A 17,445-nucleotide genomic window follows, 5' to 3' on the forward strand; every position below is an offset into this window, starting at 1 on the left:
GGAGACACAGCTGCATCTCTCCTTTATCCAGTCAAGCCCCTTCAGAATTTTCAGTCCCCATTCATGTAATCTCCAGGGAATTTACTCCGCCTCTCATTATAAATTGAACCCAACTCCACCTGATGAAGGAGCAGTGCTCTGAAAGCTTGTGATTTCAAGTAAACCTTTGGACTATAACCTAGTGTCACATGACTTCCAAACTTGTCCACCCCAGTCCAACACCACATTATGGCTAACCCCAAGTGAACCTTCACTGCACTATCTCCAAAGTGAGTGCATTCTTCCTCAAAGCTGGAGACCAAAGCTGCATACAATTCTTCAGGTGTCATCTCACCAAAGCCTATTGGCAATTGTACCAAGTTGTCTTTATTCCAAGCTCTTTGTAATAAAGACTAACATGTAACTTGATTATCTAATTGCTTGCTTCAGCTGCATGCTAATTTTGTATGCCCTGTACAAGTGCATGCAAATCTTTGAATACCAACAATTAGGAGTTTCTCACTTTTTTAGAAATATTATGTTTCCCTTTTGTTATTATCAAAGTGAATTAACCTGACTATTGCCCGCATTGAACTCCACCTGCCTCTTATGACCTGTTCTGGAGCCATTACGGTCATTTTGGGATGTAGTCACTGTCCTAATATAGGAGAAAGTAAGGACTGCAGATGCTGGAGACCAGAGTTGAAAAGTGTGGTGCTGGAAAAGCGCAGCAGGTCAGGCAGCATCCGAGGAGCAGGAGAATCGACGTTTCGGGCATAAGCCCTTCTTCAGGAATGAGGCTGGTGTGCCAAGCGGGCTGAGATAAAAGGTGGGTGGGGGGGGGGAGTTTGGGGAAGGGGCGCTGGGAATACGATAGGTGGAAGGATGTGAGGGTGATCGGCCGGAGAGGGGGTGGGGGCGGAGGCAGAGAGGTCAGGAAGAAGATTGCAGGTCAAGAGGGCGGTGCTGAATCCGGGGGTTGGGACTGAGATAAGGTGGGGGAAGGGGAAATGAGGAAGCTGGAGAAATCTACATTCATCCCGTTTGGTTGGAGGGTTCCTAGGCAGAAGATGAGGCGCTCTTCCTCCAGGCGTCGTGTGGCCAGGGTCTGGCGATGGAGGAGGCCAAGGGCCTACATGTCCTTGGCGGAGTGGGAGGTGAAGTTAAAGTGTTTAGCCACAGCACGGTTGGGTTGGTTGGTCCGGGTGTCCCAGAGGTGTTCCCTGAAACGTTCCGCAAGTAGGCGGCCTGTCTTCCCAATGTAGAGGAGGCCACATCGGGTGCAGCGGATGCAATAAATGATGTGTGTGGAGGTGCAGGTGAATTTGCGACGGATATGGAAGGATCCATTGGGGCTTTGGAAGGAGGTGCAGGGGGAGGTGTGGCCCAAGATTTGCACTTCTTGCGGTTGCAGGGGACCTGATGAGGGAGTCCACACCCCCCCACCAACCCAACCTCCACTCCCGGTACCTTTCCCTGCAACCGCAAGAAGTGCAAATCTTGGGCCCACACCTCCCCCCTCATCCTCCAAGGCCCCAATGGATCCTTCCATATCCGTCGCAAATTCACCTGCACCTCCACACACATCATTTACTGCATCCGCTGCACCCGAAGTGGCCTCCTCTATATTGGGGAGACAGGCCGCCTACTTGCAGAACATTTCAGGGAACACCTCTGGGACACCCGGACCAACCAACCCAACTGCCCCGTGGCTGAACACTTTAACTCCCCCTCCCACTCCGCCAAGGACAATGCAGGTCCTTGGCCTCCTCCATCGCCAGACCCTGGCCACACGACGCCTGGAGGAAGAGCGCCTCATCTTCCGCCTAGGAACCCTCCAACCACACGGGATGAATGTAGATTTCTCCAGCTTCCTCATTTCCCCTGCCCCCATCTTACCTCAGTCCCAACCCCCGGATTCAGCACCGCCTTCTTGACCTGCAATCTTCTTCCCGACCTCTCCACCCCCATCCCCTCTCTGGCCTATCACCCTCACCCCCTTCCATCTATCGTATTCCCAGCGTCCCTCCCCCAAATTCCCCCCCCCACCTTTTAACTCAGCCCGCTTGGCACACCAGCCTCATTCCTGAAGAAGGGCTTATGCCTGAAACATCGATTCTCCTGCTCCTCGGATGCTGCCAGGCCTTCTGCGCTTTTCCAGCACCACACTTTTCAACACTGTTCTAATATAGGAAACATGGCATCTAATTTGCATGGTGCGAGTGTTCAGAAACATCCGTGGTAATATTGACCAGATAAGCTTTTTTTGGTGATGGATAAATATTAGCTGGGGCATCAGGAAAAGGCAGAAACGTCAAATAGCTTCTAACAGACAACTGAGGGCACGGACACAGTCTTGATTTAATGTCTAATCCAAAAGATGGCCTTTCTGACAGTCCAACCAAACCTCAGTGTGCTTTGTGCCCCACTTCCTCGACTGGGCTCCAAGCTCCTAACTCAATGGCACGAGCTCTTCTATTGAGTTGTGGGTGACAGCTTTTGATAATAAAATGAGAAATTCTAATTCATCCTGTGACTTGTACTACAATAGGCATCGGACACACTTTGAAGGCTTCTCCAATCTTCATGAAGAATGTTGCTTTATGCCTTGATATAGTGTAGCTATAAATATGATCCAGGCTGACGGGGTTTTAGTGGGGAGAGGGGGGCGTGCAGGGCAGTTCTCTCATATAAAAGCAAAGAATTGCAGAGGCTGGCATTCAGAAATAAAAGAAACAAAGTATCAGAGAAACTCAGCAGGTCTGGCAGCATCTGTGGAGAGAGAAACAAGAGTAAACTTTTGAGTCCAAAGTGACAGCACTTTAAGCCTCTCTTAGAGGTTTGGTGTCTAGTTTCAATTAATTTAGTACTCTTTTTCCTTATTAGGCCAATTTTTAAATGATTTTCTGGAGTTACCTAGTTGTGTTCCAGCATCCTTCATTTAGTATAGATGTGCCCATTTCTTTCACATTTGTTTGGGAACCTTCATAAAATAATGGCTACCTCACTTGCCTGTCAAAACCTTGGCACCTCGTAGACATGGATCCCTTAGTTAATCATTTCATGTCTTAACTATTCCTCCATGTGGATTAGATCGAGCAATTTCCCATTGGTCCTGAGATGCGAAGATTACAGTTGTAAGATTCTGAAGGTGTGAGACATGGCTCAAGCTTACAATCCAGCACAGTTTCTGAGAGAATGCTGCTCCACCAGAGGTGCCAGTTTTTGAATGAGACATTAAACTCAATTCCATCTGCCTCTTCAAGTCAGCACAGAAGATCCCACAATGCTGTTGAAGAAGAGCATGGGACATGCCCAGTATGTCCTTTCCAATAGTTGCACATCAACCTGGGACAGACTACCTAGTTTATGTTTGTGGTCTTTTGCTCTGTGTAAATTACTTGCCAGTTATGCTATATTACCACAGTCATTCTTTGGTTTATGAATACTTTCGGACATTGTGAAAGGTGATTTAAAATTATAATTCTTACTTTTGCCCTTTGGCCACCATTATCGCATTAGGAGGCGCCAACCAGCATAGAGCTCAGGGTCCATAATGGAAACTGGAACCAGTATCACTGACAACCTTGTTCAGCCTCTGATGTTACCTTTCTTTTCTCTCCCCAGTCCTTTCTCTTGTCACATTACTTCCTGGGTGTCTCCCGCATAACTTCGCACGCCTGAAAGAGGTGCGAAAGGGAAAGGGAAATAAGGTGTCAATTCCCTAACAGGGAAAGTGCAAAGTTCTCCTTTATACAGCCCACCAGAGTGTTATGGATAAACTTTTTTGAGGTAGTGGTCATGTGTGGACATAGGGGTTCGTAGCGACCTCTAGGTTCAATTCACTGTATTCTGCTGTTTGCTTCCTTGGCTTGCAATGAGAAGGCTGCAACAGAGGATTAGGGTTGGTTTCAACTTGGGATGGGGATGTTCAGGAAATCTCCAAGTTCAGCAGGATGCCCAGTCTCACTTTAATGTCCAAGCCTTATTTCAAGTGTCTCCCACAAGGATTGGTGTCAGACTTGGATCATTATAGGGAACAGCATCGCCCCCCCCCCCACCCCCCCCCCCCCCCCCCACCCCCCAGCCTTACGTTATTGTTGGGGAGTTTACCTTGACCCAGGATGCTGTCATTGGGAGGAAGATGCAAGACTATAACTGAGCAGAAAGGGGAGAGAAGCTAGACCAGGGCTGGGAAGTGAGGAGGAAGGTTGGAGGGACTGGCCGTGTTTTGAAGAGGGGGTTGTTGGTGAATCCCTGGACATAGGAAAAGTGGGATGTAGTCCATTATTGGTTCATTTGGACACAATGACACAAAGTCCCATGGAAATGATAAGAGAATCTCTGATATGCAGTTTTCCAGTCATCAAGGAAAGAGGACATTTTGAATTTAGAACAGCATTAAGGAATATACAGAGACAGGTGGAACACAAGATTCATTTATGTAAATTTGTAATTGAGCTGTTGCTGATGTGTGGAAATGACTGAGATGAATGCTGCAGATTGTTGTTGGGCTGTTTGTGAAGTACTGCCCACCTGGATTATCACAGCAGCTGCAGTCACTGTCTTTACCATTGCTGTTTGCAGTGATTGTGGGAATTGCAATGTACCTCCTGGGAGCAGCCCTGATGTTAAAATCTAATGAACACAGCTCAATGTTGCATTAAAAGTGACAGAACAATGGTCGGGGCTAAAGGTGCGATTGCATCATTGATTTTAAAGGTTCAATGTCCAGGAGATTTCCTGGGAAGCCCTAGTAGAGCAGAGATCCACTAGTGAGATTACACCAAGATGGCAAGAATTTTGTTAACTAAGTAGCAAGGCAGTACAATCTCATGAAGGTTTAGCCCCATCTCCTCCTAATTCACATATTACAAATGAACATTACATCAAAAGAAAACCCCTTCGTGAGAATGGAAGATTTTAAGGATTAGTAGGTGATAATGAAACCTCGAGTTAACATTGCTTGAGGTAGTTCAGGAATATGTTTCTAAGACGCTCCATAGGATTTCTACAGTGTGGACAAAGAAGGTTTCATTGTATGAAGGAAGGTGCTTGATGACTGAGACTTGCTTACTGATATAAACTCTTATTACTGTTGTTTTATACAGACTCTCCTGTGCAATATGGAGCCTTCTTCCATGATGGAGGATACATTGTGTTGCCAAAACAGATGTTCCCAAGGAGGTAAGAGCAATGGGTGGTAATGAGAGTTGATGTTCAGTTCAACCACCTCCAGCTATGAGGTTTACATTCTAAACCATGTGTGAAAAGACCAGTGCTCCATAAGGATCTTTAACTTGACAACGTTGTACATCATTTCTGGTTGTGATAGGTGTGGGGTGGTAGAATGTAGATTTAAAAATATATCGAAATCCTGATATTTTTTTCTCCCCTTATGAAATTAAAATGTGGAGTGAATATACAGAGATGTATAAAATCATGGGGAGCTTTGATAATGTGAAGAGCAAAGTTTTTTTTTCCGCTAGGATAGGGTATTTCAAAACTAGAAGGCATTTTTCTAAGGTGAGAGGAGAAACATTTAAAAAGAACCTGAGGGGCAATATTTCCTGTAGGGGGTGGTTCGTATATGGAGTGAACTGCCAGAGGAAGTAGTAGATGCAGGCACAGTTACAATATTGAAAAGACATTTGGACAGGTACATGAATAGGAAAGGTTTGGAAGGATATGGGCCAAATGCAAGCAAATGGGACTAGTTTAGTGTGGAAAACTTGATCAGTATGGATCAGTTGTGTTTAAGGGTATTTTTCTGTGCTGTATGACTCTGTGGTTTGTTCAGAGGCTGAGATTACTCCACCAAACACAGATTCTGTCAGATATTCTGAGGCCAGAGGTGAGGTCCTACAACTTTAATAAGTGTTGTTGCCACCTCCTACACAGACGCGTGCACACACACGCGCACACACACACGCGCGCGCACACACAGACGCACATACACAGACGCACACAAGCACACACATAGACATTTGGCAGATGATCATTACAGATAAGGTGAATGTTGGGGAACTCCTTAATACAGAGTAAGTACCTACAGATAGACCAATGAAATGGCAGCATTCTGAATAAAGACAGAGACTGGTTCTAGCCAATGACTCAGGATTAATCACCCAATGAGTGCCCATTCCTATTTGGGCAGTGACCAGTCTGTGGCCTTCCAGGGTTATACAGGGGACTGCCTATTGACTGGAATGAGGATGATAAAACGCACTTGCCCCAGTCACATGTGTTGCGTGCTACCTTAGGTGACTGAGTGAAGGTTCTGCCTTGACCGAGGCCTATTGGATGTAACAAAATTGGATGCACCAGGTTCAGGCCAAATGCCCAGGCCTCATAGCATATTCCAGCCCAACCTAGAGCAGAAGTAATCCTACCCTCCTCCACCAAGAATGACCAAAGACATTGTGGACTGCATAAACCAGAGGCTTTTGTTCCCTGTTAGGCACAATGGGCAAGGTATTAAGAGGATTTTATATGCTTCCATTTAACAATTCTGTGGTTTAATTGTCACAGTTCTCCAACTGCCCCTGAAACCATTGAAATGGAGGTTCGTACAACATCACGTGATGGGATCCTGCTGTGGCAGGGAGTGGTAAGTGCCTCAAATATTACTGACAAATCAAAGCAAACATCTGGAACATGCATTTTGTTGAAATTCGTTGCGATACTGCAACCTTTCAATCTGTTCTGTGCAACTTAAACACCAGTTTGATCTATACAAAAAGATTCCACTCAATATACCAGGCAGCGGTAAAGCAGAGGACATACTGACCACCAGGGAGTGATATCATTTGGGCCACATATTTCTCTGTAGTTCAACCCTGTAGTACAGTTGTGCAACTTGTACTGGTTTAGAAATAATAATGTTATTTATATTGTTATTTGTAATTAATAGAACAATGTTAAGAAAGAAAATTGGTTAGAGTGCAGGAATGTTTCTGCAATACTGGCTGAGGAACTGGGAGACATAAGGCAGTACCACTTCTGGTGGAAAGGTATAATCACAGTATGACAGGTTTACATTGGGAATTACCATTATAAATATCAAGATCAGAAATTATAACAGGCGAGAGAAATGTGAGAAAAAAATGAGACATTAGAAGAAACATGCAAGTATGAATATTCATTTAAATTTTCATAAAATCAAACTTTGGCATTTTAGATGTTTTCACAGCTTTAAATTCAGTTGTTAGATATTTTCTCAATCCTTGTCATTGTTCACAATCTTGGGCAATTTTACGCTCAGCATACACTCCAGTATTCAATCAGGGGTTGACAATATCATATCTCACCAAGAGAACGACATCCAGTGTTATCAGAAGAGAACTAACAGATTCTTCAAGTCCTCAGAAAATGTTAAGCTTTCCCCTGCCTCACTGTGTACTTTTCACACAACACCAGATTTTATAGTTCAACATATCTAGTTGGAAGTACTAGCTTTCGGAGTGCTGCTCTTTCATTAGGTGGTTGTGGAGAATAAGATTGTAAGACACAGAATTTATAGCAAAAGTTTACAGTGTGATGTAACTGAAATTATATATTGAAGAAGACCTGGATTGTTTGCTAAGTCTCTCATCTTTTATGATGAAGGAGCAGCGCTCTGAAAGCTAGTGCTTCCAAATAAACCTGTTGGTCTATAACCTGGTGTTGTGTAAATTTTAACTTTGTACACCCCCGTCTAACACTGGTGTTTCCAAATCATGTGTACTTTTCAGCTCACTAGTTTTGGTTTTGTTAATGAGAGAGTTTCTTTGGTTTATAGAAACAGGGAGAAAATGGAAAAGGAAAGGACTTTGTTGCTCTTGGACTCCAAAACGGTCACGTGCTCTTTAGGTAAGGCAAGCGAGGTGTGATGTGAGTCAACAGGTAAATCCTGTTTGTTCATCCAGGGCTCAAAAAGCTCTCCTTCCATGTGTTCACGTAGCGTTAGGTCCAGAATGCAAATCTATCTGATGTAATTTTCTCCCTGCTTCTTCTGCCCCTATTGTACATGTAAGCATGCACAAATATTCATATACTCCTTGGTGCCTACTCCATAGCTATTCTATCCTCATCCCTTGCTTCATATTTTGTGACATTGTGTGATTTTAATTTGCCAAATTCACAAGTTGATGGACAGCAATGGTATCAAAATGTATGTAATGGTCTTAGCCACTCCTTAATGCTCCCTTTCTTCCTTCTACCATCTTAACAGGGGCTCCATGCTGCCTACAGTTTTGTGTGGGATGGTGCTTTGAGACAGTGGGATTTTTCAATTACTACTTCATCCAGAAAAGATCCCTCACCAAGTGTGCAGTATTCCCTCAATATTGCACAGGAGTGAAACTTATGATTTGTTCTCGTGGTTTCTTCTGATGCAGAGCCCATGTGTCTGTGAAATCATGCACGTGTCACACAAAGCAATCAAACTCTAGAAATAAAAAAAATTCAGCAGATGCTGGAAATCTGAAATGAGAACAGGGTGTGCTGAAAAGATCTCACCAGGCCAGGTAGCATGCGTGGAGAGAGAAACAGAGTTAATGTCAATTATCTCAGCCTGAAACATTACCTCAGTTTCTGTCCACAAATGGTGCCAGCGTTTCTCCAGCATTGCCTATTCTTTAGTGTATCAAATACATTGCAGGATTGAACAGATGATAAACTCCAGTATCATTTTACAATGAAACCAGCAGCAGGGGGAGCTGATAGGAGCATTGAATTGATTTCCTAGTCTGTTGTTATCCTTTCGATTTTCTGCTGCTTTTTAAAATAGTGCATTGATCCTCCCCATTAATAAGATGAACTTGGAGCCATTTTTTTTGGCACCATCAACTATTTCTACTGCTGTGTAATGGTTCATTTCTCTGTTCTTATTTTCAGTTAAAGTGTGCTGCAAAAAGTTATAGAAACTGATATAACTAATGATGCTGGGTGTCACTACCTAATCACTTTCAATTATTATCATAAAATATTATACAAGGTACCCCGTGGATGACAGTATGCTTTTTTTCAATCATGCTCTACGCCCTAGAGCTGAGAAGGTTGAGGAGCTTGAGCTCTAACCCAGTGAATCATCAGGCTCAATGCAAAGGGATTATTTTTCCTGGTGGAGAAATCCAGATCAAGGGCCATAATGTTAGTGCATTATTAAGCTGGTTCAGTTCTGATTGAAGCTGGGGAAGATCGTGGAAATCCTAAATTCGGTCCTGTAAAAGGCAGTGGGTCACCTGTGGCTGGGTCACCTGAAGCTGTCATGAGGAGGATCGGTAAATTATTGTAGGGTACAAAGCAATGCTGAGTAAATGGAGTTGAGGTACGAATCAGCCATCACCACGAGGGCTGAATGGCCTTGCTCCTGTTCCAACTCATGTTCCCAATATGCCTCCAAATTGTGACATGGCAGCAGCATATTCTTCTGTGACTTCTGTTTGATACAGCTCTTCACATGTTGTCTTCTCCATGCAGTTACCAACTGGGAAGTGGTGAAGCCAATATCCTCTCAGAAGATCCAATCAATGATGGAGAATGGCATAAAATAATTGCTGTGCGGTAAGGAAATGGAAAACATTTATTATATTTGTATCAGAATACTAATGTTACTGGACTAGAAATGCAGACACCCAGTGCTCCGGGAGATATGTATTCAAATCCCAGGCATGCAGCTAAAGGAATCTAAATTCAATTAATTATAGACACAAGAATAAGGGCAGAAGAAATAAGAACAGGAGTAGCCCCTTAAACCTGCTGGACTGTTCAACAGGATCGTTGGCTGATGTAACATTCCTCATGTCCCCTATCACAACTTCAGGGGAAGGCCGTATATGCTTCCTGGTTTCAAAACCTCCGGAATGATGGACAGGTGGCATCTGTTGGGAATATAAACAATGTTTTTCTCCACAGGGAAGGAAAATCAGGATATATCCAATTGGATGGTGATGGTATTGTGAGGGGAGAATCCAAAGGAGACAAGGTCATGGTAAACACGAGGGGAAGTGTCTACTTGGGTGAGTTTGGACTTTCATTGAGCAGTTCTCGTCAGCCCAGGTCATGGCATGTCAAACCTTGAAATTATGACTGATAAACCTCCATTTCTCCTGTCACATCAGAAGGCATTTTAGATCTAGTAAGAGACACATATCCCAGCTAACCTGAAGCTATTAACAAGCAATTAATTAGCTTGGAAGTGTGGTTATAGTTACAGTAGAGGGCCAAGCAACAGCCAGATCCCACGAGGTAAATAACTAGATTATCTCTTGTAGTATCTTACAGCCACATGATACTACAGACAATACCTTGGTATGAGGTCTCCTCTGATAGATCGTACCTTAATCAGTGCAGAACCAACTCAGTATTAGATGCACCTAGAGTATGTGATTAAGTTTGTAATATGGGAATGAATTCACAACTTTGAGTCACTGGGAGGAGGGTTACCAGTGAGTTTCCACGTCAGGTCTCATAAAGAGCCTAATTCCAGCTGCTTATGTATCTCACATTTTAATTTCTCCACGACAGCTGCAAAGCCACCAGACCCTGGTATTACCTTCTTATAACCTCTCCATCTCTGCCTCTCCTCCTTTAATATATTCCTCAGAACCTATCATGTTCACTAAACTTTGGGGCTGCTAGCTCAAGCTAATATCTCCTTAAGTAGCTCAATATCAATTGCTTGTCTGATCATCACACTTTCAAATACCTGAAAGCACTTTATGACATTGACATCAATATCAGCAGGAAAAAGTGAGGACTGCAGATGCAGGAGATCAGAGCATCAAATGTTATCATTCATTGTGAATAAGAGAAGTCAAACTTTGATTCAATAATTCATGGTAACGAAACAATGTATTGATTTAATTTTAATTACTCAGCGAGAAACATTACTTACATGTTTGTCCTGCCTGTCCATAAGACCATCAGACAAAGGAGCAGAAATTAGACCATTCAGCCCATCGAGTTTGCTCCACCATTCAATCATAGCTAATAAGTTTCTATTTGTGAATTCCATAGATTCACCACTTTCTGGCTGAACAAGTTTCTCCTTGTCTCTGTGCTAGAGTGTCTTCCCTTTACTCTAAGGCTGTGCCCTCGGATCCTAGTCTCTCCTACCAATGGAAACATCTTCCCAACATCCATTCTGTCCAGACAATTCAGTATTCTGTAAGTTTCAATTAGATCCCCCATTCGTCCTTCTAAACTCCATCGAGTATATACCCAGAGTCCTCAAATGTTCCTGATACGTTAAGCTTTTCACCTTGAGACCATTCTAGTGAACCTCCTCTGAACCCGCTCCGAGGCCAGTACATCCTTCCTGAGATATGGGGCCCAAAACTAAACGCCATATTCAACATCTGGCCTGATCAGAGCCTTATGGAGCCTCAGAAGTACATCCCTGCTTTTATAATCAAGTCTGCTCAAAATGAATGCCAACATTGCATTTGCCTTCCTAACTACTGACTCAATCTGCAAGTTTACCTTGAGAGAATCCTGGACTAGAACTGCCAAGTCTCTTTGCACTTAAGATTTCTGAACTTTCTCCCCATTTAGAAAATAGTCTATGCTTGTGTTCTTCTTCTCAAAGTGCATGACCTCACACTTTCCCACACTGTACTCCATCTGCCACTTCTTTGCCCACTTTCCTAACCTGTCCAAATCCTTCTGCAGCCTCCTTGCCGCCTCAATACTTCTTGCCTCTCTGCTTATCTTTGTAGTGTCTGCAAACTTAACCAGAATTCCCTCAGTTCTTTCATCGAGATCATTAATGTATAAAGTGAAAAGGCGGAATCCCAACACTGACCCTTGAGTAACACCACTTGTCACCAGCTGCCATTCTGAGGAAGACCCGTTTATCCGCACTCTCTGCTTTCTGCCAGACAGCCAGGCTTCTATCATGCGAGCACCTTGCCTCTAACACCATGGGCCCTTATCTTATTCAATAACCTCCTGTGCAGCAACTTGTAAAAGGCCTTGATGTCCAGGTAAATAACATCCATTGGTTCTCCTTGAGTGCCAATGAGTAATCTGCTTGCTACTTCCTCAAAGAATTCTAGCACATTTGTCAGGCATGACCTCCCCTGATGAAACCATGCTGATTTTTCCCCAGTTTATCATACTTTTCCAAGTATTCAGAAAGCTCGTCCTTCACAATGGTCTCCAAAATCTTACCCATGACCAAGGTTAGGCTAATTGGCCTGTAATTTTCTGTCTTTTGCCTTACTCCCTGTCGGACGCTGAGGGGTGACCTTATTGAGGTTTACAAAATTACGAAGGGCATGGATAGGATAAATAGACAAAGTCTTTTCCCTGGGGTCAGGGAGTCCAAAACTAGAAGGCATAGGTTTAGGGTGAGAGGGGAAAGATATAAAAGAGACCTACGGGACAACGTTTTCACAGAGGGTGGTATGTGTATGGAATGAGCTGCCAGAGGAAGTGATGGAGGCTGGTACAATTGCAACATTTAAGAGGCATTTGGATGGGTATATGAATAGGAGGAAGGGTTTGGCGGGATATGGGCCAGGTGCTGGCAGGTGGACTATCTTGTTGGGATATCTGGTCAGCATGGACGGGTTGGACCAAAGGGTCTGTTTCCATGCTGTACATTTCTATGACTCTGTGACTATCTCTTCTATTTCCACCCTGATTCAGGAGAGGTGAAGGTGTGGTTACGATCTCACTGGATTAGTAGGTCAGAGGCCGAGGCCAGTGTTCTGGGCTCGGACCTCAGCATGACAAAACTGGTGAAATTTAAATTCAGTTCTAGAATTTGAAAGCTAACTTCAGTCATGTCAACTATGAAAATATTATCAATTGTTGTATAAACCCATCTGGTTCACTAATATCCCTTAGGGATGGCCTATATGTGACTCCATGCCCTCAACAATGACTGACTTTTAACTGCCTTTGAAATGGTCAAGAAAGCTACTCAGATCAAGGCGTAATTAGAAATTGCTGCTGTAGGAAGTCACACCCACATCCTCTGAAAGAACAAAGGATAAAAACGTAAATGGGACTGGAAACACTGTTTGCAGCCTGCCTTTCTACATGCTCTAAATGCATGCCAAAAATCATTGCAGCTGAATTTCCATACTTCCTCCCTAATGTAATGTTTCCTCTCTGTTCTCAGGTGGTGCCCCAGATGTTAAACATTTTACAGGTGGTAAATTCACCTCAGGAATTACCGGCTGCATCAGGAAGGTGGTCCTTGTAAATAAAAGACCAGACCAACATCAGGTTCAACCAGTCGATCTGCGAGTTCACGCTGAGGGAGGGGTCAATGCTCGAGAGTGTCCATCATAGGCATTCGTACTCACTAAAGGCAAAGTAGAGACTTCTGGGAAAGGTGCTTTGCTGCTATTAAATTGGATTGTTTTGTGTTCTTTAATGCAGTCCTCTTTAACCAAAAAAAACAAATCATCACAATGTCAGCCCATTGTATTCCGTTGAATGAAGGGTTTTAGCAACTCAGCTTGATTTATTTTGTATCTACAAGAGCCATTCAAGAACACCAGCATTATCCTGAGACAGAAGATCCTATGGACTTAGATTTCTCTAGCACTGAAGTTTGGGATAATAGTGAAGAGGAACAGTTGGTAACCAATCTTCCACCTTTGCCTCTGAATTTTAGTACCGACTCTGACCTGGCTGGTGTTGACTTGAAATGAAGTAGGCCAGTTCAGTCATCACTCATTTTATTACAACAAAGGTTCACAAGCTGCGTACCTGAAGTACTGAAATATCAGAGGGTTGGCGACTGTAGAAGTTCTATAATTGTACAAAATATACAGAGATCTGAATTGGTACCAGTGTAGAAAAATGTCAAGCATTTATAACAACTTTACTTCTGTCTATTGAATTAGCAGGCATTTTCTGTGAACATACACTGTTAGCTTTCCAATTAATCAGCATGTGCTGAAGTCCAGAGAGATGATTAAACCTATTCCTGAATGTATACCCTGTGTATTGGCATAAAATGCCACATCTTCAAATACTAGAAATGTGCAGGTCAGGATACATACTCCCAAAGGTGGCCATTGAATATGTAAGATTCACCATGAGGGTTTGACATCCTAGGGTTAGGTAACCAGAAATCAGTAATGTCAAAGCACATTTAGGGACAACGTTGTTCTGAAAGCTCACTTTGTTAGTAGTGTAGTAGTACAGTGCTGGCCTAGCAATCCCAGGGATTGAGAGTTCAAAACTCAACAGGGAAAATTGAATTTGGGCTGATGAAAACTATCAATACCTGTCTCCAGACCCCCATTTCATTCTTAATGCTGTCAGCGTAACTAGAGATGTACAATAAAAGCCAACCTTTTTCAGAGTACTCACATCCTCAGAATAATATATTTTTAATACAAAACTTAATCCCACGTTGCTTCATATGCCTTTTACATAAATGCATCTATTCAAGACAGTTGTGTCTTGAAGTCGAGGAGTTCAGCAAGAGCCAGACTTTTAAAACAATGGACTATTAGAGGGCATGGTCTTCAGGATAAAAATTTTCATTACCTCATCAATGTTTGTAAATCCTCAGTTCATTAACAATGAGTTGGATGTTATGAAAGGTTGGACATGAGACTGTTCTGACTGTGTACCTCCCAGGTGCGAGGAAGTCACTGATGCTTCCAAGAAGGTAGTGCCCTTTTACCTTATGAACAAGGCCTTGGTCAATGTCTATATTGTTTTTCAGTTTGTTGACTCCTTTCATTTGACAGATTAGCCACTTCACAAAAATGAATCTGATGAATCTCTCTGTTCTTGTATTGTGCTGGCCTGCTGATGTAAATCCACCTGAAGATGTTGAGATTTTCTTAATCTCCCAATGTGCTGACCCTATCAATTGCCTCAAGGATTTGAATATTTTTTAAACAGTATAAAGGTTTAGGAAGTTGAGTTAAATTTGGTGATCAACATTGGCATCTACCTTCTAACTAAAGAGCTCTCTTGGAACTGTTGATAATGCGGTGACTGGCATTACTGGAATACCAAGGGAGCAGGTAAACATTACAGAAAGAAGTAAGCACACAAATCAGACAATGAGGTGCAAATGCACCAATCTCTGGTACCAACAACACATCCTTGCTCCATTCGTGGGGCTTTAGGTTAAGGTTCCAACATCCATACTTAATGTTTAATGAAGGATTGATATTTCACTTTGAAGGTTAAACTATTCTTTGCAATTGAAGACCTTTGAGTATTATTCAGAATTGATGTATTCATTGAGAGAGCCATCTTGTGAACCTTTTATGAAAAAAAAATTGCTGGACAAATATTCAACAAAAATTCCTAAACAGAAAACAAACCAGAGCACCCATGCAGTGTTGATGTTTTATTCAAACTACTGACATCTCTCTTTCTGAGTGTAGCCAGGGCGATCACATGAAGTCAATGTTAGCGCTCTTAACATTTTACTATGCATTTTGATGGTATGCGCAACATCCTTGAATGTTATTGTAATATTTGATCTTTTTCTGTTTCTTCTTTATCCAAAGACATTTTCTTCTGTAATCTGCAATATTAACAAACCCGATTCCTCAGTCACTGAGTCAGCAGTTCAGCTCCCTATCAAGTGTATGTTCCGATTAAATGGAGCAGGTTTGAGATGTGCCATAGATTTGTCGCATGTATCTATTAAGCCATAAGAAAAACACAATTTTATTCTTTCTTTGTTCAATGGAATAACTTGTAATGGCTTCATTTTTCTTCTCACCATTCTTTGGGGATTGATGGTCATGACTGCACATTAGAAAGTGATAGTATTTCATTCAGACTCTGGTTTAGGAAACCATACGAGGAATGCCACCAGCCTCTACACCATCTTCAATTAGGCACTAGTGCTGTGGACTACTGGAACAATTAGGAAACTAAGTTCCCCTTTGCCATTAATTTGAAATGCATCTTGGTAGTAATCCAATTCAGTTTTCATCCTGCAAGTTGTTTAGTATACAAGTTCTTTGTTTCTCTAGTCAAGGTAGTGGGGTGAATGGGACTGGAGAAGAATGGGGCCAGAAGGGAAATAATCAATACGTACCCGGATTATAGTATTGCTTCATAAGATGAATAGAAGTTTCTTTCTTTCCCCTTGGCAGTTACAGGTCTGCACGTTATACTGGCTGGTTCCAGAGTGAAGACAGCAACTTAATACACAACTGCCAGTTATTGTGATTTCCTAATGTTACCTCCCTAGGAAGAGGCCAGTGCCTCCAATAATCCCCACACATTGTCACATGGGTATTTAGAATGCATCCTCTCAGCATTTTTATGCATTTTGTGTTAACCATATTTTACAAATTTGACTTCCTAATATCAATGTGGTCAAATAAAGAGTGAAGCAGCCAGAGAAGTGATACAGACTCTGGTATGCATCCTAATGGCGTATTTCTGTCGGTGCTACAATCATAGTTATCCACATGTTGAGATATATTAACACTTCTCACTCACTTTTCACACCTGATCCCTGTTGTGGGTGACACAATGGCTTTATACTTTGCTGTTCATTTCTATTAGAGTTGCAGATAGGAAATGAGCAGTAAGTATCAAAAACTGTGCAGCAGTGAAGGGAAAATCTGGATCCAGCAATTAGAGCTGAGACTTCAAAATAGATTGACATTTTGTCAATTTTTTAAATACGGAAATGGGAACATTTGGCACCAAGGCTCACCTGTCACCAGTCCTTCAGCAAAAACATTCACTCACATAACTATTCAGATCTAACCATCCTACTAGCTGGGACCTGCATGTTCCATGTGCTGTATTAACCCACTAAAGATATCTGAAGGATAAACAGTATTTTTTTGTTTAAGGAAATTTTTTTTCTGTTATATTAACTTTTTGACACCAAGAGCGAAGGCCTTGCAATGTAGATTGTTATGTTAAAAAATAAAGCAGCAGTCCATTTGGAGGTTATTCAGTGACTTGGTAAGTAAGGATATAACTGAACTATTTTTAAAAAAAGCAATTGGAAGCTGATTTTTTTAAAAAAATATGTACTTTTAATTTTGATGGAAGTAAACCCTCATACTCTGATTTCTTTTTGACATTTCAGTCTGTGTGAATGTTATTAAATGATGGTACAACATCAGAGATATTGGAAGCCCACTATTGTCCAATTGCCAAAATGATTCTTCTCTCATAGGTTACCATGAATAAGGACTGATTGCACAGTTGTCAAGTGCAGCTAATGGCACTGATTCAGAAACTTGGATTTGAATCTATTTCATTTTTGTTTAGCACTCACTCCCTGGCCACCTGATGCGGCCACTTCTCTTGCAAGAACTTAGGTTACAAGAGAGCATGAGCCTGATTTGGCATTCAATGTTCTGTCTCTGCTGTATGGAAAGTGAATGTTTCTGTAGTCCGAGAGGACCGCGCTCTCTCATTAGAGAGAACGATGATTGGTAGTAGGCATAACCTGATGGTTCCACCATGACAAGATCAAACTCTGTGTCAAATACAAAGTTAAAAATCACACAACAC

General features: G+C 42.4%; 1 protein-coding gene across 14 annotated transcripts in view; it reads left to right on the plus strand.

Annotated features, from left to right (window-relative positions):
• hspg2 (heparan sulfate proteoglycan 2) overlaps window positions 1–16,995 on the plus strand; it is a 530,612-nt gene extending 513,617 nt beyond the window's left edge. For all 14 annotated transcript variants that reach the window (XM_087980629.1, XM_087980631.1, XM_087980637.1 and 11 more), the window contains 6 exons: window positions 5,091–5,166; window positions 6,511–6,589; window positions 7,760–7,830; window positions 9,442–9,525; window positions 9,877–9,980; window positions 13,094–16,995. In XM_087980629.1, the coding sequence (XP_087836755.1) occupies window positions 5,091–5,166; window positions 6,511–6,589; window positions 7,760–7,830; window positions 9,442–9,525; window positions 9,877–9,980; window positions 13,094–13,266 (587 nt within the window). In that variant the 3' untranslated portion in view covers window positions 13,267–16,995. The remainder of the gene's footprint in view (window positions 1–5,090; window positions 5,167–6,510; window positions 6,590–7,759; window positions 7,831–9,441; window positions 9,526–9,876; window positions 9,981–13,093) is intronic.
• Window positions 16,996–17,445: the final 450 nt, after the last annotated feature.

The sequence above is a fragment of the Chiloscyllium plagiosum genome, unplaced genomic scaffold, assembly GCF_037043375.1.
Source record: "Chiloscyllium plagiosum isolate Xiang-an unplaced genomic scaffold, Cpla_swu_hap1 HiC_scaffold_37, whole genome shotgun sequence".
NCBI lineage: Eukaryota > Metazoa > Chordata > Chondrichthyes > Orectolobiformes > Hemiscylliidae > Chiloscyllium > Chiloscyllium plagiosum.